General features: G+C 41.1%; 1 protein-coding gene across 1 annotated transcript in view; it reads right to left on the reverse strand.

The window, feature by feature from the left end:
* Positions 1 to 21,568, reverse strand: part of usp43a (ubiquitin specific peptidase 43a) — a 67,342-nt gene that overhangs the window by 41,681 nt on the left and 4,093 nt on the right. Inside the window, exon 2 of the mRNA XM_079554320.1 lies at positions 15,556 to 15,714. Coding sequence (XP_079410446.1) covers positions 15,556 to 15,714 — 159 coding nt within the window. The remainder of the gene's footprint in view (positions 1 to 15,555; positions 15,715 to 21,568) is intronic.

Genomic DNA, 21,568 nt, shown 5'->3' on the forward strand with positions numbered 1-21,568 from the left:
CATTATATGGAAATTCAAAATTGTCCAATCTTAAAACAAATGAATATACAGTATATATGTTTTATCATTTCAAATATTTATAACAGGTACTCTAGCAGGGGTATTTTGGAAGTTTTTTTGAGTGTGAAAGAAGAAGGGACTTCCAGGGACTGCGGATGGAAAATAGCTGCTGAGCTAAATCTGGTACAAACCATCTCCTCTTGTAAAGACTAATGGTTCTGTACATTGTCCCTGTTTCAATAAATAATGATAATAATAAGAGCAAAGTAACTTGTTTACCTAAATAAATCCTTTTCGTAGTCCCTCTGAGAGTATTACAAGTGTTAATGGGATGATTGGGGGGGTCTTTCATCTCCCCCTGGTGTCTCTGGTTAGAAAACCACCCTTGCAACTTTTCCTGCACTGGGTCGGAGTCACCAATACACACTAATAGAATTATGAAGAAGAAGCTAACAGGCTAACGGGCAAAGCTAACTGTGGGCTAGCGGCACTTTAGCAGAGTTTACAGTCACATTTCTGTGAAAAAAAAAAGTCTCCATTGTGTAATAGGGTTGTGGTACAATGTCCCTCTGTCCCTTTGTCTTTTCTGTCAGTGTAGTATTTACTCTCACGAACAATTAATGAGTAAAAAAGAACCCAACATGCTATGAGACTTGCAGTGCCGCTTATGGCCTCTAGCGGCATGAGTTACTTAGTTCTGATTTAAATGAAACTGGACGAAAGCATTTGTTCTTGTTTAATCTGAGTGTTGTATAGAAGGTCTAAGTTTATGAACTAGCTACATTTCTTAATTTTTAAATTGAATCGAAAATCGAGATTGATCAATATGAGGAAAACTGTTATGTATTTCCCCCCCCCCCCCGATACCAGTACTTTAACAATTCTTGGTTTACAGTACCGATACCTGAATGATACATTCTCGTGTTTGCACAGCATAAGACATACTCTCATAAAGTAAACAGAGTTGGTCAGTGTGGTCCACAAATGCTGGTGATGCAGTAAAGCGGCTGACTCACCCCATCCTTTAAATCTCCTGACTACGACCACTAATTCTGTCCATTCAACTCTGGCTTATGGGTAACAAGGCAGTCTGGGAGATAACATTGGAGCGCGCAGGCATGCTAACCCCCCTCTTCCTCTTGTCTCCCTCGACTGCGCTAATTCCCGCTATACTCTCTTTTCAAAGTCTCCCCTGCGGTCACAGCACCATAGTGAGATCAAGTGGACATTCACTTGCCATTTAGGATTGAGAGTGTTCTGTGAGTTCTTTTTTTTTTGAAGAGGATTTTGGAGGACCACTGGATGTACCCACATCTTTCAAGTTACGCCGCATGCCACTCTTTAGCTGTTACTATGGAGATGCCAGCAGTGCCAAAAAACAAAGGCAGTGTGCAGAAAATAATCTTCAAAAAGAACAGGTCTTGACAGAACTGGAAACTGGCCTAGCAGCAACCAACGCATTTCTCCAATGTGAGAAGAAAAAAAAAGAAAAAAACAGTTATTTTCTGGAATAAATGAGAGTGACATTATGGGATTAAACCAACACTTTAAAATTGTGCTGTGCATGTATGTATTAATATATTAGTTATGAGAGAAGTCTCAACGGGCTAAACATTATCTGTTCTACCAAGCGCTGATATATTATTTTAATAGCAATGGTCTGAGTGCAAAGCCTTAAAGCAGAACTAAGTAACTCATGCCCCTAGAGGCCATGAGCACCACTGCAGTAACATGTTGCAGCTTTTTACTCATTAATTGTCCATGAGAGTAAATACTACGCTGACAGAAAAGACAAAGGGAGAGAGGGATATTGTACATCCAATTACCCAATGGAGATTAAAAATGTTCACTGAAACTTGGCTGTAAATGCTGTTTAAGAGGTGCTAGCCCGCAGTTAGCTTTGCCTGTTAGCCTGTTCTTCAGTGTGTATTAGTGCCACCGGCTCGGAGGCAGGGAAAGTTGCAAGGTCTGGCCAGAGAGAACCCAGGGGGAGATGAAAGACCCCCCCAATCATCCCATTAACACTTGTATTACCCTTAGAGGGACTACAGAAAGGATTATGTGAACCCAGATTATGGGCTGCCGGACATTGGAAAAACATCTAATTGTAATTCTTAATTATTGGATTTGTGATATATGGTTTATTAATCCAGATTTGGTTCAAGGCTTCCATTTTAAGCATGTTCAGAAGCATTGAGGGAAGACTGAAATGTTGTTGTTTGTAGAGGTCAAACTGTCGAGCTGTCAAAAAAAAAGAAAAAAATTAAAATTGACTACTTAACAACTAAATAACTAAATAATTGCAGCCGTGATTTGAATTTATACGATTGTTCCATAACCTGCAACTATTAGGCATTTATTTTTTTAACTTTTATTTCAGGAAAGTTAAGTCAGCAATTTGGTGTGGGTCTAACCACTGACTATTCCAATGTGATATCAATGTAAAATCAACTAAATTGAAAGTTGCTTTCTCTTTTGTTTTGTGCAATATAAACACCAATTGTAATTAGTGTCAAACATTCATAGCTCAATTGACTGAATATAGGAGGTGATCTAAACTAAATGTTCCATAATTTTAATTACTCAAGTAATGACCTGTAATGAGTAATTTCGAGTAATGAAATCAAGTTAAAAATTTGTGACAACACTTAGTGTAATTCTGACACTGACATAAAACCTACTGCTTTAAAATACACAAACAGTATAACTGGGAAGGTGAAGACATTCTCAGAAACATAAGATTGTGCAAACAATGAGGAACAGGTGACAGAAACTGGTCCAACTGCATCACTGCCACTGGTCATGTTCCACTGGTTTGTAAGAGACCGGAACATACGCCCATATAAGGAGAAAGGCTCTTTGGGGTGGGTGTGGTGAAAGTGGCACTGAACAATGACAGCTCTGGTTTGTTTATGTGGGGAACACAAAATCATGGCTCAGTTTTCATGTGCACCAACAAGACCTGTTTTTAAGGCTGTGTTCCCATCGGAGACAACAGATGGTAATAAGTGTGAAAATCTCTCTGCCTGCTGCCAAACTTAGCCCACAGTGGCAACAAAAACACAAAACATGTAACAAGGATTTTTAGTTTATCCGTGATCATGTTGTTCTTCATTGAACTCACAAAGCTTTCCAGATTTTAATCATTGCATTTGATCAGCGTGTCTAATGGTCTAAAAATGAGGTGTGATCACTCAGCACAGCACTGCCTCTGATGTATTATGCTTTCATCAACAATATTAAATTACTGTAAAAGTATGTTGCAGGAGGGGCACACTGCCAGACTGCAGCTAGTAACTTGGAGCTCATGCATTTACAGCTCAATACAATCATTTACGATCTGCTGAGGGTACAAAGGGTCAAGAAGGTCCTTATTCTTTTGTCATATTCACTATATATTTTATGTACTGTATATATGAATAAGGCTAATTAATAATAGTAATGTCAAACAGCAAAAGAGGTCTAGACATGCATTAATAAGTAACATTACTTTGATAATACTATGACCATCAAATAAAATCCCTGATAGAAAAACGGTTAGCATCACCATTCCTCTTCCTGGATCACTTTGGATGATCACCAAGGACTGTGTTTGAGCCACTTTTCACGTTTTGGTGCTTTCTCCTGCACATTTTCATGTGGTGGAGGGGTTAGGTACCTGAATGAACTTAGGAGCTATGTTGTCAGTGGCTTCATGCTCCTGGCAAACAGGTCCTCATTAGTTGATGAAGAGCATTTCAGAAGCTCATTATGAGAGACCAACAAGGCCTCCCTCATGTGGACTCATCTGAGGGCAGAGCCATACGGGCCTAAAGCAGAGCATCTTAAATCACTGCACTGGCAATGGATAAGCAGAAGAAAATGTTCAAGACAAAACTTAGCTGCTGCCAAAAGTTAGCTTGTTAGTATTCAAAATATTATGACAATGTGATGATATTAAAGATGTGTTAACTACTGTTCTGTACTTTCTGTAATTATGATTTAACAGGTCAAATATCGAATTCTCAAAGACCATATCAACATTCATGAGAACAAATACTATTAATTCATTACATACTGATGAACCAGTCACCAAACCCATCCTTCATCACCATTAAATACTTGTATTATCTGAACTAGAGAAAGAGCCAAAGTGATTTTTCATGGATGACTTCCCTTTCTGGTATGCTCAAAAAAAAAAAAGACACCTTTAATTCCCTGTGAGACGAGAAATTGCGTCCACCACTTTATGATGAAAAGGAATTAAATTATAGGACGTCAAGGTCATTTAAATCAAAATTTCTCACACTTTCTTTTGAATAGAGCTTGTTTAAAGTTCAAGTTGTAAAAAGTGCCTTGTACAGCATTTATTAACTACATGTAGCTTCTATTTTCTTTCAGTTGTCCTCATTCACCGAGATATCCATCAGTGAGAAAACCCTCTCTGTTCTCTATAAAAGTATCTTTCAACCGTTTCGTGGCTTTTTTTTTAGGAGGGACATCATTTGAAATATTCATGAATCTAATTAAATGGTTGAGAAGAAACGACTTGAATATTTGATACATGTTGTGGATCCATAAAAGCAACTTACAGTGGATGTCCACCTGTGGGCTGCTTTGGCCTATTTGCGGCAAACTCGTGTTTACAGGAAGAGTCAGTAGAAACAGAGAGTGGATCGTGGAAAAAGCCAGCACTCTTAACTCAGTGAGATATGCAAAAGCACTTAAAAGCACATTATTAAATACTTAGCAGTCATTGAGTAGTCATATTAAATAGTTAGCATGGCAGACGATCTCTAAGAGTGTCAATCAATAGCAAATGGCATGTTACCACTGAGCTAATCCTGTAAACATACATGGGTCATCTAGTCATCTACTGCCCATCTATCTCTCTGTGACTGACTGTTTTTGTTCCTGAAGTGAACATCTTCAATTTTTCATGATCCCATACTGACTGCCCACTCTCTCAGCTCTCACAACTCCACTCCTGTCAGGAAGAGGCTTAGAGAGGTCCAGCACTTGACCCGGTTTCTGGTAACTCACTGCAAGATGGCTGCACTCTGAGCAATGGCGATGCTGTTAAGACTGAACTTTAGGCAACATGCAAATCTTCTTCTGTTGGAGCTGCCCGAATCACATTGCACCAGCCCCTTACGGCTTCTCCTGCAAGTGGTGGGTCCATGGGAGGATGGCCTCACGATTAGACGGGCCTGTTGGTCTCTCAAAAGGGGCTTCTGAACCACTCTTTGCCTGACCCGTCACGTTTTTTTAAATAGTTTGTTCAAGCAAAATATGTTTTTGAGCGACAAAGCAATCTAAATTGAGATGTTTATCAGGACTTCTTTGCCTATTTCTGATGGTTTACAAAAACATCGCCCACCTCTGCCCAGGATGGAACTGTATAAACTATAGTATGGTAAACTATGTATGGTACTGGTATAAGAAAATACCATAACAGTATCTTGTGTGGGCAATAAGCAGCGCGTGACCTTCAACGGGACTTTTCTAACGGCCGCTGGTCTTCCTCTCCGATTGGGCGCCGCGGTGAAGCAGCGTTTAGCGCTCGTGCTTCACAGTTGAGGGTCCCCTGTTTGATCCCTGGTCTGGACGGAACCTTTCTGTGTGGAGTTTGCATATATTCTGCGTAGGTATCCTGTGTGTATCAGGCCAGAAAGAAAGAAAGTGTGTTTGCGTGTGAGAATATGTGACAACAAATGGAAATTAGCTTTAATCCAGCGAGGCATGTTTACATGTATGATAGGGCTGCAACTAACGATTATTTTGCAGTCGATTAATCTGTGGATTATTTTTACGATTAATCGGTTGGCTGTGAATGGTGAAGGAAAATTGTATTTACATTTTTTTTTTTTTTCACATATAGCTTAAGTGGCGCTGCTTGAGGATGTGTTGATGGAGTAAACTAAAGGGAAATGTTTGTTGGAGGCTCTATTCATGAAATTTACAATGTAAAAAACACTACAGACCCTAAAGAAAGTAGGTTTTCCACAAAAATGCTTCATTTTTAATGTAAATTTTCTCCATTCTCTGTGTGAGCCAGAAAACGATTAATCGATTACTAATATAGTTGTCGACTATTTCAATAATCAATTAGTCGTCGTTTCAGCCCTAATGCATGAGTCCCATGTGTGTTCATAAACATGCACTGTCCCGACCAAAGTAAGTAAAAACAAAAACTACTATCCTAACGAACACAGACATTTTCTCTGGTAGAGCATTCACATCCAGCGTAATGTTTTAACAAATCTGTGACTGTCCATCAGTCTCTGCAGTGTTAATTTGAAATATTAATTCATTTGTACAAGACACTGTTAATTTCTCATTGGAAAATAACACAAGCATGCCTCAATAAGTCATTTGAGTTTCATTTTTCAGTTTGATTAATTGAATTGCATTATTAAAGGGGGTTTATTATGCAAAATCGACTTTTTCAAGCTTTACATCATGTTATTATGTCATTCCCTCATTAAAAACATGCCTCCACCTCCTGGAGACGCCTCCGAGCTTTCGTCACCAGCCGAGTAACCAACCACTGCTCCTCAGCAGAACCCCCTCCCCACTGATGCCACAGACAGCGTGTGGAGGGGGCGTGTCGGAAAGGGTCAGAGGTTCTTAAAGAGACAGAGGCCTATTTCAAGACATTCACTACAGCCATTTTGAGAGAGCAATTTTATACAAGGCAGTTATTTTAATTTACTGCATTTACAGAGCAACAGAAGGTTGCGCCATCATTGTAGTGTGCTATAGACTGGTGCTATGTGATTGAAAAAAGCATAATACCCCCTCTTTAAAATATGCTTCACTCTGTCTGCCTACCGAAGTCGACCAAGGCCACAGTGCACACCTTTATGGAGTGAAAAGGTATATATTGCATTAATATCATTTACAGGTGAATGGGATGTAAATGAGGTTGATTTAGCGTAGAAGTGGTGGAGTGAATGAAAATATTCAATGTTGACAGATGGAGGCATTACGTCAGGTTGGGGAGTTTTAAAAGGCATTCCAACAAGCTTAAGAGTATTATCCATGAATCATGACAGGAAAGAGTGTGAATACTGAGGATATATGTTGAGGTTTTTGTCCACACTTTCTCCAGCCCCCACCTGAGTAAATCCTATTAGAGTGAAGCGCGTAGCTCTGTGGGATTAGCTGACCCAATCCACTGTGTCCAAATGTTGATAAAATAACCACATCACTCAGCACAGGTGAAAGCAAAATCATCACAAGTCGCCTTTGCTGATGAGCACATCACAAAATGAAACAAAGCAGTTGTTGGGAAGGATTACAAATGTCTAAGGATTGTGACTTGGAATGTGAGCAAGTGCTACAAGTTTGATGAATATGTAGTGGGAGAAGCCGAGCAATACATGACTGGACTGTGACACAAAGAATTGAAAATGTGGGTCTATATTATCTGAGACTGACTTGTGACAAAAGCCATCAAGGAAAAAAAGCCAATCATAAAGCCAATTACCGGTATTTGAAATGACGTGGAAGCAGTGACTGAATGAAAGAAATCCTCAATAGCAAAAATGTTGAAAGTTGGAGAGTTAACAACAGCTCTAGGGTCACTGGAAGTAAAGCTGTGGATTATGGGATTTTTATTGGTATATTTTCCATTATTCCATTATTTCAGAATTTCAGAAAGAGCAAATTGTTGCTATGGCGCCAGCCCCTGCTGGCTGCTAGTTACTTCGGCTCAGTTACCTCTTTCCTACTTTTTGCTCTTATCTTTATTTATAGACGTGTTTTAAAAAAAAAATCTTAAGTAGACTATACATTGTGCATTTGTGCACATGGGAAGCTGCTTTTGTTGCACTTTTCCCTTTTATTTGTGATGTCTTCGGCACTTTTGGGATCCGAGTCTCTAAGAGGACTTCCTTCTTGTTGTTCTTGTTGCGACGGTGACACACGCGGTCCCTTTGTTTATCCCTGGGAGCAGCTCTTTGGACTCAAGGACTCAGCTCTCATGCATGTGGAGAGGCCGGTGATCCCCAACGAGATACGCAGGAAACGCAGAGGTTGTAGAGGTGGACGCAAGAGGAGAAGATGGCTACCCTCCATCATCCTGGGTAATGTGCGCTCCATCTCGAACAAGACCGAGGATCTGGACGCACTAACCCGACATCAGAGGGCTTATCGGGAATGCGGACTGATGTGCTTTACGGAGACGTGGCTGAACGAGAATATACCGGACTCTGTGGTTTCCCTGGACAGATTTAAACTTTCACGCGCAGACCTGTGTGTGGAGGGGAGCAGAAAGAAGAAAGGCGGGGGAGTAGCTGTGTTTGTGAATGAGAGATGGTGCCACCCCGGCCACGCGCACGTGAAAGAACAGATATGCACCCGGGACCTGGAGATGATCGTCGTCAGCATGAGGCCTAGGTATCTACCGAGGGAGTTTTCACACATGGTCGTGTTGTGCTTGTATATCCCCCCCTCGGCTGACGCCGCCGCAGCCTGTGAGCGCATCCACAGTACCGTGACCCAGACCCAGATGCGTCATCCCCGCGCCCTGCTGCTCATCACCGGTGACTCTAATCACGCCTCTCTTTCCGCCACTATCCCCACACTCACGCAGTATGTTAAGTGTCACACAAGGAACAATAAGACCCTGGACCTTCTGTATGCTAACGTGAAGGGCGCTTACACCTCTGCCCCCCTCCCCCCGCTCGGACGCTCAGACCACAATCTCGTCCTACTGCGGCCGGATTACACACCCAAGGTGCGAAGGGAGCCAGCACAGAAGAGGTCTGTAAAAGTGTGGAGTGAAGAGGCTGAAGAGAGACTTAGGGACTGTTTCCAGACTACAGACTGGAACATGATCTGCAGCTCTCATGGAGATGACATCGACGGCCTGACCCACTGCATCACAGACTACATCAACTTCTGTGTGGAAAACACTGTACCAACCCGGAAGGTACGGTGTTTCTCCAACAACCACCCCTGGGTGACCCCTGAACTTAAAGCCCTCCTGAACCAAAAGAAAAGGGCAACTCAGGGGACAGAGAGGAGCAGAGGAGAGTCCAGCATGAACTCCAGTGGAGGATCAGGAAGGCCAAGAAGGACTATGGTGAGAAGCTGGAGCAGAAGCTGGCGCAGGGCAACGCACCGGGGCCCCTCAGGGCACCGTCCTCTCACCGTTTCTCTTCACCATCTACACATCGGACTTCACATACAACACGGACAGCTGTCATCTCCAGAAGTTCTCCGACGACTCCGCCATCGTGGGCTGTGTGTCTAAGGGGAACGACCTGGAGTACCGGTCAGTCATCATAGACTTTGTGGACTGGTGTGAGCGCAACCACTTGTGCTTGAACACCAGTAAGACGAAGGAGATGGTGATCGACTTCACGAGGAAGCCACTACCGCACACACCGCTGAACATCCAGGGGGAGGACATTGAGGAGGTGGACAGTTTCAAGTACCTGGGTGTTCACCTCAACAATAAACTGGACTGGTCCCACAACACCAACTCCGTGTACAAGAAGGGCCAAAGTCGCCTCCACCTTCTGAGGAGACTGAGGTCCTTCGGAGTGAGCAGGCCTCTGCCCAGGACTTTTTATGACTCTGGTAGCCTCTGCTCTCCACTACGCTGCCGTGTGCTGGGCCCCGGGCAGCACAGAGCGGGACAAGAACAGACTGAACAAGCTGGTCAGGAGGGCCAGCTCCGTCCTGGGCTGCCCCCTGGACTTTGTGGAGGAGGTGAGTGACAGGAGGGTGTTAGCCAAGCTCACCTCCATCATGGACAACACCTCCCACCCACTGCACGGGACTGCAGAAGAGCTGTGCAGCTCTCTCAGTGGCAGACTGAGACACCCTCAGTGCAGGACGGAGCGCTACCGCAAAGCCTTCATCCCCACTGCTGTCAGACTGTACAATAAGACTGTAAAGTAACATGTGAAATAATCTATGTATCAGCTGCACTTTATTAACTCTGAGTGATCTTCTTGAACGTCAACTGTAACAAGTGAATTTCTCCTTTGTGAGATCAATAAAGGATTATCTTATCTTATCTTATCTTATTATTACCTTTGCCTTTGCGATGATCATAAAGAATCACTATCACTACCACACTGCGGAGCATTCCAGGTCGTCAAAACGCTGATCGTAACACAAATGGTAGTAATCATCTATCAAACCTGCGGCAAATCAATGTTTGTTGTGGCGATGCTTGTATTTTATTCAGTCTGTTTTCTGTCGATGACGCAGCATGGCTTTAAAGCGTATCCATCTTTTTCATCTTTCATCTGAAAATCTTGTCCTTGTCCAAGTGTTTAACATTGCATCACTGTACCACTAAAGGACAACAGCACGTGTAATTGTGCACTAAGCCAGTGGTTCTCAACTGTTCAGTTGTGTTCAGGTGTTAGTCCTAAGCCGCTGCGACTGAGCCGTGCTGCCATTGTGGGTCAACCTGACCAGCAGGGGATTGGGGGAACTGTAGCACCCGGAGGAAACCGGTAGGCTGCCTTCAGTGCGCCTATGATCCTCGAGGCCCCGCTTCCTGGGTTTGTTCCTGTTTCATAGCGTGGTGTCCTGCACTGGCCAGCTCCACCTCCTCCTTAATCTTCCTCCAGCGCAGCTCCCTCTGCTCCACAACAGTCCTTCACCATCTTCTGGGAAGTGCTAATCAGTTAATTTGTTTTATTCTCCAGTGAGCGAACATTAGCCAGAACAATAGAAGGAGAGAAGAAAGTTCAAATGAATGTTGAATAAAAGTAAAATAAATCTGATAAAGCGGAAATTATGACCAAAACAACAGATTCAGATGTTTCACTTTTATAGAAGATAAATATTGAAAGGAATGTACTCTTGTGACCCACTGAAAATGGTCCCGTGACCCACCATTGGGTCCTGACCCACCAGTTGAGAACCACTGTACAAAGCCATGGTTGGTCCCATGGTAAGGGCAGAGGAATGCCGCCGATGGGACGCCACTGGAGCGAGAAGTTCGCCCAGTGAGTCGTGCAGCTCCTAGTGTGGTCAGGATTAGCATAACTGAGGTGCTTTATGTGTGTTCACAATGTCCACTGTTACGTCACCACTCTTAGAGGAAAGTCAGCCGACTGGTTACACTGGTGCGCTGTGGTACGGAGATGACTGCATTCCTCACTGCCTTACAGGCCAGCCTGAGCCAGCCAATGCGCTTGCACTGAGACATTTGATCTTTGTATGATGTAGTACAGATTGGATTGTAGTACTTGATTGTATTATAGCTCCTAAAGATGGAGGTGAAAAATGTAAGTTGAAGTTCAAGCCCTCAGTCCTGGCATCAGGGAGAAAACTCGATCTGGGCCAGGTCCAAGTGATTGAACAACAACTTCATCCACTAAGCTCTCGTGAAGCCGAACTACATTTGATAATGTCCAGTATATAGTAACTGATGTTGTTTTCACCAGTGGTTTGAGTATAATGCAGTTTTGATCCCTTGAATGTGCTGTACATATGGTAGAATTGACAACAAAGCGAAATAAAACATACAAAAAAAAGCTCAACAAAGAACAAGCCATAAATCCTCAAAGTGTTTCCACAAGTGTATTTTAAATGAATAACTTGATTGTTTGATTGATTGAATAATTTAAATGTAAACCCTGTTAACGCAGGAGGCCGTCCAATAATAAGATCTATACAGATGATCTCTAACAATAACATGCATTTTTTAAACTGAATCATGAATCCAACCTCACGGCCTAATCTTCATCACCCGCTGACAGGTGCCATAGAAACCAATTATTACTTATTAATTTAATGCCGGAGTACCACACGTTGAGGTGTACTTTAAAGCACGAGTTAAACAGGCAATAATTGCAACATAATCTCACTAAACAATCCAACATATGTTTTACAACCAACAAACACTGTTTATCCTTGAGCACAATGTACAGAACAAACCATGAATAAATAAGCAAAGAGCAAACAATGCACAGCGTCAGGAGGTTGTCAGATCTGTCAATGTACACAGAATGTAAGAAGCTACTCTTACAAGCAGCATGTCGTTATTGAGAGAAGTTGTTATAGTGGACTGACTGTTTAACTTGTGAACTTGTTTGTTCTGTGTAAAAAGAGCTGCGTTGTTGTTGTTGTTGTTGTTGTTGTTGTTGTTGTTGTTGTTGTTATACTGGGGTGCCTTCACTAAGAGCCTAAAGCCAGCTCAGAGATAACGTATTATACCAGCCTCAAGTCTATAGGACTCTATAGCACCACGCGGGGGGAAAGGCAAAGTGAACATGTCGAAAGGAAAACAATGTTAGACAAAGCTCGTATGAAGTTAAGACAAAAGTAACAAACTGAGGAACAGGGTTGTTTGGTTTTAGGTAGGCTACCACACTCTGGTGCGCAGACTCGACCTCAAAAGATTGCAAATTTCGTTTTAGCTAACCATTTGCACCAAAGTGAATGTAACAAAAATGTTTCTGTCCCATACCTTATCGTATTTGTTTCTTTATGTTTTATCTCTCTCTTACCATAATGTTTATCTGAGCAAATACAGGTGATTCAGTCCTCATTTCTGCGCAAACAAATCAGCTGCCACAAAGGGGAGAGAAACTGTTTAAAATAACAATAAAAGCACTAGTGAAAATACATAGAACGATAAGGAACTTGTTCACAACTTAATACAACTTTAGCTTAGAGGAGGCCAAGATCTCTGACTGTCAGATCGACAGGAGCAGCATTGACGTCGTGGTGTTTCTGTGGGCTCAGCACAGCCCAGTGACAGACAGAGCAATCAAAGTCACTTTCCTGTTCAGCGCAGCTCCAAACACTACGCAGCTCAGATTTCAAATCTGCTCTCAGCCGCCTGTCCCTCTGCCCTTCGGTGAGACTTTAATTATCGTCTCACTACGAGATATTGTGAGGACACGCTGTGACTTAACGCGGCAGATAAGCACTTATATCAGAGAGCGGTGAGGAAGCGGGCGGTGATGCAGAGGTTAGCGCTCATGCCTCACAGCTAGAAGGGCCTTTCTGTGTGGAGTTTGCATGTTCTCCCCGTGTCTGCGTAGGTTTCCTCCGGTTTCCCCTACACACAACAAATATGTACAATAGGGGAACCTATTGTACATGGGGCCAGGACTCCCTGAAAAAGAGATTCCTAATCTCAGTGGGACTTTCCTGGTTAAAGCAGTACTAAGTAACTTGTTTACCTTAATAAATCCTTTTCACAGTCCCTCTGGAGGCAATACAAGTGTTGATGGGATGATTGTTTTTTTTTTCATCTCCCCCTGGCGTCTCTGGACAAAAGACTTGCAACTTTTCCTGCACCGGGTCGGAGTCACCAATACACACTAATGGAATCATGAAGAGGAAGCTAACAGGCTAACGGGCAAAGCTAACTGCGGGCTAGCGTCACTTAAACAGTATTTACAGCCACGTTTGAGCGAAAAAATTGTACTTCATTGTGTAATTGGATGTACAATATCCCTCTCTCCCTTTGTCTTTTCTGTCAAGCAATTTTTCCCAGCCCTAGTACCAAGAAGAAGTAGACCTTTAATAGCTATCGTACTGTGAGGCAAGGGTGTAACGTAAAATATTGGGGGTGTCGAGAGGCAAATTTTTTCAGGGGGTCTAATAGGTTGCATTAGTTAGGCTTGAATATTTTACATTTTACATTTTACGCCCATGCTGTGAGGAATGAATTAGTAATACAATAAACCTGCATCTTTAAATCTAATTACTAGCAGAAACCTGTCCTTTTAAAACAAGCAAAACCAATCAGCAAAAGTTCCAAATGATTGCTCTTACTAATACTTGTGAACCCCACGTATTTAAGCACAGCACATTGGAGGCTTAAAGAAAAGAGCATTTATCCTCAACTCAAACAACCTCAGCAGATTTGTGCAATTATGCCTTGGGTTTTGCGGGGGAAAAAGTCAGCAAGTTTAGATGGAAGTGCATTGTGTAGTTGTTTCCGTCTGACTCGAACAAGTGAGCTTAAGGCAAATATGAACAAATACAAAAGCAGAGCGGTTTAGGTAAGGTGAACTTAACTTGCAATAGTAAAAATAAACTTTCATGGCTCATTTCTAAATATTTCCAGTAATTTCATTATAGGTCATGCTCATCTCGCAAATCTATCCTGCGCTTCACACTTCACAGCTTTCCGTGCTGATGTAGTAAGTGCATCTATCAAAAGCCTATTTTACAGTCCGTGTCAGTGTGTGGGCGTTGATGTCAAACTCTCGCAGTGATAAAAGTCATCAGTTCACTCATGACGCGTCTGCCCTTCACTGCCTCCCTCTCTGTTCACATCCAGATCTGGCTTCAGTCCAGAAACAAGGTTATGATAGAGAAGATCATCTCACTTCTCACACGCAGGCAGTAGATGAGTGCATATTTCACCTCCATCTGCTTCAATATGTATCCGTACCCGACAAGGTCACGAAGTCTACGCAGTATAATAAAGATTACTTATACGCTGCTATAATTATCACTTTCATTAACATTACTTGTACCCCAGATATGATGTTCACATAATATCTATTCAAATTTCAAACCCATTTTACATGACAAGTACATGCAATAGCAAATCATGTACAATATTAGTTTTAGTAGTCTACCAATTACTAATAAGGCAAAAAAATCTGCATTTCTGACAGAGTTTCACTTTACTTTGGAAAATCTATTGTACACCGTGCCTTTAACCATAACATTACTGTGTGATCTAACATTACTAATGGTGAAAATCTACCTGAAGGAAGGAACACATAACAATCTAATTATTACCTCAAGCATGCATTTGTGTTAACCATGGCACAAACTGATTTATATTAGGAAAGAGAGAGCGCTTCATAGATTCTCATGTTAAACATATAATTTAGGGCTGGGACTTTGTTCGATTAATTCAGATTAATTATTTACATAAGGTTTAGTGCGATTAAAAATATTAATCACTCTTTACTTGAGCGGCACAGTCTCACAGACACTTTTTCAGTTTACATTTTCCTGCGAGATGTTGCTTAGGTAAAAATCCAAAAACAATTTGGCTGTCAATCTTGTTTGTTCACAGTTGAACTTATTTAAATTTATTTAAAAAGCTAATTCTCCAAGTGTTAGAAATGATCACACAGGCCTCACGTCTCCACAAGAAGCATCTAAAATATACCTTTAAATAAATAAATGCAGATTATTTTTCTTTCCTTTTTTTGTCATTTTATTATTTATTTCATTCATTTAAAAACAAATGCAACAACAGCATTTAACATTAATGAAAAGGAGCAGAAAGAAGTGAAAACTTATAATGTCTGCCCCCATATTAATAATTAATTAATTAATGAATTAATATTAATTGTGATTAATTCATTACAAAGGCCATAATTCACTCGATACAAAATTGAATCGAGTCCCACCACTAATATAATTATAACCTTACAGGTGGACTTATTTATCAGTCCAAACACTCTGGATAGTCAGCATTGCATCATCACCCCCCCCCCCCCCCCCCCCCCCCCCCCACCCCCCCACCCCCTTTTCTTTTTAATAATTTCAACAACAACAAAAAAATATGTAGGCACAGTTTCGAACTGAAACAAACGGGCAGACATAAACACAGCTTACCTTGTTTTTGGCCTTGATACTGCTGCTGCCGCTGCTGTTGTTATTGTTGTGGCTGGGATTAGCGTCCTCGTGAACTCTGTCCAGGAGCCAGAGCAGGAACTCCAGTGCGTCGTGCTGAGAATTCCCCCGGAACTGTGAGCCGTACTTCGCCACTATGCTCTAGTAAAGAAGAGGACAGAAAAATATAGGTATTTTTGTTCATATTAAGAAAATATACATTTTTAAAAGCAGACAAACTTCTTTTTTGCTTCTATGCAAGGCCAACTAATAGCCATCCGGCTCAGTATATTTCTGATATAGCTATATGCCTTTTAAAAATGAAAATGTCAATAAATAAATACTGGAGAAAAAAAGAAGGGAGAGTTCACCCAAGATGGGCCTTCTGAAAATAACCATTATGAAAAATAACGCATTTTCCTCAAATAGCACTGTTTATGGTGCTCATTTGCTTTACAACATCATGGATTATTAACTCTCCATACTCATTGCTGATAAGCTAGTGCTGTAGCCATAGTTGCCCATGCTCATGGCCCCTCAGATCACCACCAATTACTCATACACCACATTCACACAAGGTCGGGACGTGTCTTTCCCAAAGACACAGAGGCAGTACTTATGGGAGATGATTCGCACCACCAATTTCTAGGTTTGTGGGTGAACGCTCTAACTAGTGAGCAACTAGGCGAAATGAGGTTGTACACTCAGTGGAGAAAAGAAAAAATACTACATCTAGTTACTCAATAATACATAAAGATATGTTTTGAAGTCACTTAACCGATTAATTCACCATTAATAGCACTTTTCACAGTGGAAGCATCAACAAGTTTGTGACACATCGATGATAAAATCCTGTCTATTTTCAGATGTGATTTCTCTCCCCAGTCTCTAACAACAAAGACTCATTCAAAATATCTGCAGAGAGTGCCAGGTGCGACAAGAATCAATCTAAAACAGTGCAGCACCAATGAGTCAGATGGACAAAATGAAAAGAAAACTCACACTAGTACAGTGGATGTCTACCTTCCTGTTTGGCTCGCTCCATCACTGTGTGACTTGACAGGATCCAGCTCATTAAAAAGCAGCACATTACACGCACTTCAGTACTTGCTGTAGTTGTAATGGGGAGCCAAATGTTTGGGATCCACTCGTTTTAAAGATCTGTTCAAAACTGGCTGATTTTAATATTGTTTATTTTTATTTTTTTAAGCTGCTATTCTGAGAACTAATTGCTGAGAGAGGTTAGTTTTGAAATCAACCAAGCTTACTGCAAGACTGTTTTTTAAATGTCTTTGTGAATAAATGTGTACCTCAATTAAACAAAACAGGCTCATACAGGCACAAATAATGTTTTGCACAAAAAGGTTTTACTGGTCTGTCATTATGCTAACAGTCTATTAGCATAATAACAGCTCTTTTCACAATTGAAATCTGTTCAAACAGTTCATGATGGTAAAGAGCTGATCAAAAGATCAGAGTCGGCCATTAACGTCACAACACTACATGGAGCTGCTCTATGTTTTACAAAAAAACAGGCAAAACCTAATCAACATCATAGAATCCACAAAGCACGGACAACAAGGGAACAGGATGACGGACAGATGGGGAGTGGTAATAGACCATAAAGTTGTCCCATAAAATGTGAAGTGAGGAAGTGGCTCCAAGCAAGTGACAGATTTCAAAACTGAATGTGACATAGCCGTGCATGGAGAGAAAGACTAAAATAACAGTGCAGCAAGTGGATCTGGACATAGAAAAGCATCAAAATGACTGTTTTGTCTCAGGGGGAACTTGAATATGCCTTGTATTTGTGGGGAGCTGCAAAAGAGGACACAAGGATATAGAGTAACTTCAAATAAGAAAAATGGGGCAACTTTTTAGGCAACACTAATCTGAATCAAATCACTATCTCTATAGTTTTGGTCTCTATCTTGAATTAAAGTTATTGGGTATTGGGTAAACAAAAGAGGGTAATTTCAACAAGGTATTTACATTGAGGTGGGTCTAAGTTGGATGTCATTTCATGCTGACCCTGATTTTCATTTATTTATTGCGAATGCTGGTTTTGGTAAAAAAAAAAAAAAAAAGAAGAAGAAGAAGAAAAAGAAAAAGAAAATCACACCTATGCTACAGAACCACATTTGCTAACAAAAAGAAATGAAAGCCGTAAAGGTTTTGTCCACTGTTGTCATTGCAATATAACGTATTTGAAATGATAGCAAACAGACAACAGTATGTAGGAATAGAACAGAGACCAGATGTCGGAGATGTTAAACTTTCTAGTAAATATTGTTTCCGACCTTGACTCCTCAGTAGGCTTTTGAGAGCTTGTTGAACAAACACTCAGAGCTCAAGCAGAGGGATGAGGTGGGCGTCAGGGTTCAAATGGAGGGAGCACTGCTTTAGGTAGACGTTATTGATCAGTCTAGACTGCCGAGGATGTGATTTCCAGACTTAAGTGCATTGTTACTGACATTATGTGGGTGCTCTCAAGGAGAACTTGTCTGTTGTGTCTCGAACTAGCACCATAATGAATTCTATCAAACAAAGCTTTGTGGAGCGTGCTTTTACATTTAAAGTGGGACCAGCATTAAGGATACAATACAGTATTATTTATTATCTTAAATGCCCAATTAGTCAACTGAGAATATTCTTAAAGGGGGGGTATCATGCCAAATCGACTTTTTCAAGCTTTACATCATGTTATTGTGTCATTCCCTCATTAAAAACATGCCTGAAGTGTTGCCTTGGCACATTCACTGGACTGTCTTTGATTTGTTTTTACATAGAATGAGCTATTATAACGTGGTTCAAATCAAGTGCTAAAAACAAGTAAAAGAATAAGTAAACTTGGAGTCTCAAATGGGTTTATTCACAGGTCAGGGCCTTCACCATGCTCTCACACTCTCTGTACCTTCAGCCATCACAGTCATAGTGCCTCTCTGTAAACAGGGATGGCTCTAAGGGCAGCTCGGTCAGGAATTTACTATAAACACACAAAAACCACAGCCTCTCTCTCTCACTCTCTGTCACAGAAGTCCTATTTACAACACTTTGTTCTCCATCCCTGGCTCGACAAACAGGCTCGGGTGCATTTCGCAGTTGTGGACATAGGACTGATACTGACAAATGATGACAGGGTATGACTTCAAGGTACACACAAAGACTATACTCATTACTACTGGTGTGGCAGAATGGCATCGGAGACACTCTGTAACTGTGGGCTGCTGCATTTGGCCACGCATTTTTCAACAGCCGACCAAACAATTCAGAAACCAGACACCACCATTTCAGTTTGCGTTAATCTGGTCTTGGTATTCTTGGCAGTATAGTACTTGAGTGGTTAGCACTCTTCCCTGACAGCAAGAAGGTCCCTAGTGTCCCTGGTCATGTGGGTTATTCTGTATGAGTGGGCTTTATCGGGATCCAAATAATTATGAAAACTGTAATGGATTTTGTGCGGCAAACTTCAGTAACATTTTAAAGGCTTAGGCCACCGTTTTTCCATACTGAGATATGTTCTTACCTGAGCTGAGACGAGATATGTACCTGTCTGGTCTTTACGTGTGCACTCAGTCACGCAAAAAGACCAAAGATGTTGCTAGCATTTAGCCTCTCCTCTATGGGGCCAAAAGGGGTGAAGTTAGAAGCGACCAAGCTCTTCCACATTTCCCCTATTTAAATACGGTTACGCTTAGAAAATCAACATGTTTCATTTTGTGTGACTATACTTGGATCGTGCACCTACTCACGTACCCACGTCAAATTCATACAATCTTTTTTCTGCATAACTTCAACTAAAACTGAGGCTCAGCATTGTCAAAAAGCATCCTTGCACTGTGTCAGTTAGCTACAAAAAGGAATAACTCTATTCAATCGGCCATATCATCTTATTGCATTCCAAAATCCAAAAACTAAGAAAAAAAGAAAACAACTCTGAAAATAAATTATACATAAAGCCAGTAGCAATAATACCGTAATCTAAGAGTGTGTAAAATACCACCCCCTGGCCCTCGTCGACTGGGCAGGGCAGTCGACGAGGGCCAGTAATCGCCGCCTGCGGCTGTATTCCTTATCATTATTGTTTTTGTATATTGGTGCTTATGCTGAATCCAAAATGCGCAATGCCCACATACACTTCCTGTATTCAATGATAGACAAGCAAGGGGGAGGAGCTCGGGGCTCGGAGTGTCAATGTAATGACAACATATGATCACATATGATCACATATGATCATACCCCTTTCATTTAGTTCTGCTTTACTTATCCATCCTATCACGCAATCCTCCCTCCTCATATGTACCCCATTTGTGTCCTTCTCACTTGTGTAAATATGCACTTCATATCTTATATACCCATCACTTTATACCTGTGTATTACCTATCATTCAATTTAAAAAAAAGAAGAAAAAAAAGACAAGCAATAACTGAGCAAGAGCAATGCGACACATTTTAGGAAAAATATATGCTGCAAATGTCCCCAACCAAGTAAACTGTCCAAAAATCAGCATGAGGTGGTTGACATGAGTAAGAAAAAAAGATGAGACACTGGGGAAAGGATTCACATCTGTGGTCATAAATATGTCAGCGTCAGCATGACTCAAAAGTGACTAAATTGGTCACTGTGTCCTTTGAGGGTATAATAAAATACTGACTAAAATATCGAAATTTTGATCATTTACATTTTAGAAAATGTTGTGTGAATGCTGTTTAAATGTTGCATTACGTTTTTTTCTAGTATTAAATATGCCATGTTTGTCTTATAAATATATTCCTTTCTAAATATCCAACACTGAAAAGAGATTGAGATTTTTATCCAGTAATTAGCTTTGATTCAGTATGCTTTGTCTCTATGGGGCTTTTTCTCACTCACAGACGATTAGAAACTATGCACATTCACCATCCACAGCCCAGGTGGGGCTTATCATAAAACAGCCCAATCTCTCTTGTATGCACAATGTATACTTCTTCACATCTCCAAGTGTGACCCTGAGCGTTTCTTTAAGACAGACAGAGACAAACGAAGCATCCATCTCTGTACTCACTCCCCTCACTCCAAACAAGCAGGACTACTTAACACCCTAGGCTTCGTCCTCCCACAGCACAGAGCTGCACTGGTCCCAGAGACGTGTCCGGCCAAGCGTGTAAGAAAAAAGAAGTGATGAAGTAGTCACTGCGTTTGTTAAATCCTCCAAGTCAAGGTAGTAAAGAGGAAGCTCACTCTGTTGTCAACCTAAATCGAAAACTGACAAGACAGTTGAGCAGCTTATCTCAGGCTTTAGTTCATGTACATGCTGTCTTGATGCTACGCCTACTACATTTCTAAAGTGTGTGCTGACCAGTTTGTTACCTTAATTTTCTGCTTTTAAAAACAGCTTTAAAAAATTGCTTGATAGCCGATCTATTTTGTGATCACGTATTAAGTTTGGCATACTGTTTTTGTCATTGCTAGTTTTATTTAAGATTGTGACTAATGAAATGTCCATAGGCCATCTATAATATTATGTATTTCTTTTTTCCCCTTTTTTTTTATTGACAATGAGGACTGGGTATATTGTTTGTTTGTTTGTTTGTTTGTTTGTTTGTTTGCCGTTCTAGGTAGTCCAAGAAAAAGAAATTTACCAACAATTTACTGATTTCTTTTTGGCAAATGATGTCTATGACATTTTTCAGTCAGGCTTTAGGCCAACCTCATTGCACTGACAAAGGTGACTAATGATAATTGCTTAAAGATCAAAGTCACAGTGTTAGGTCTACTGAACTGGTAAGGCCCTCAAGTGGTCCGTGTCTTACCTTGAGGGCAGAATGGAAACAAACCCCAGGGATTGATCAGATCTTTTTCAATCTGTAAATTGTGTCAACTAATAAGCACCAACTATGCAGATGACGCTCAGATCTCTATGTGTCACTGGTGGCAGGTGAACATTCACTGTGTTACTGCTTTGAACAGATTAGTTTATGGGTGTAAAATAACTTCCTGCAACTTAGCACAGATAAAACAGAAACATGTTTTTGGC

The sequence above is a fragment of the Gobius niger genome (genome assembly GCF_951799975.1).
Source record: "Gobius niger genome assembly, chromosome: 3".
NCBI lineage: Eukaryota > Metazoa > Chordata > Actinopteri > Gobiiformes > Gobiidae > Gobius > Gobius niger.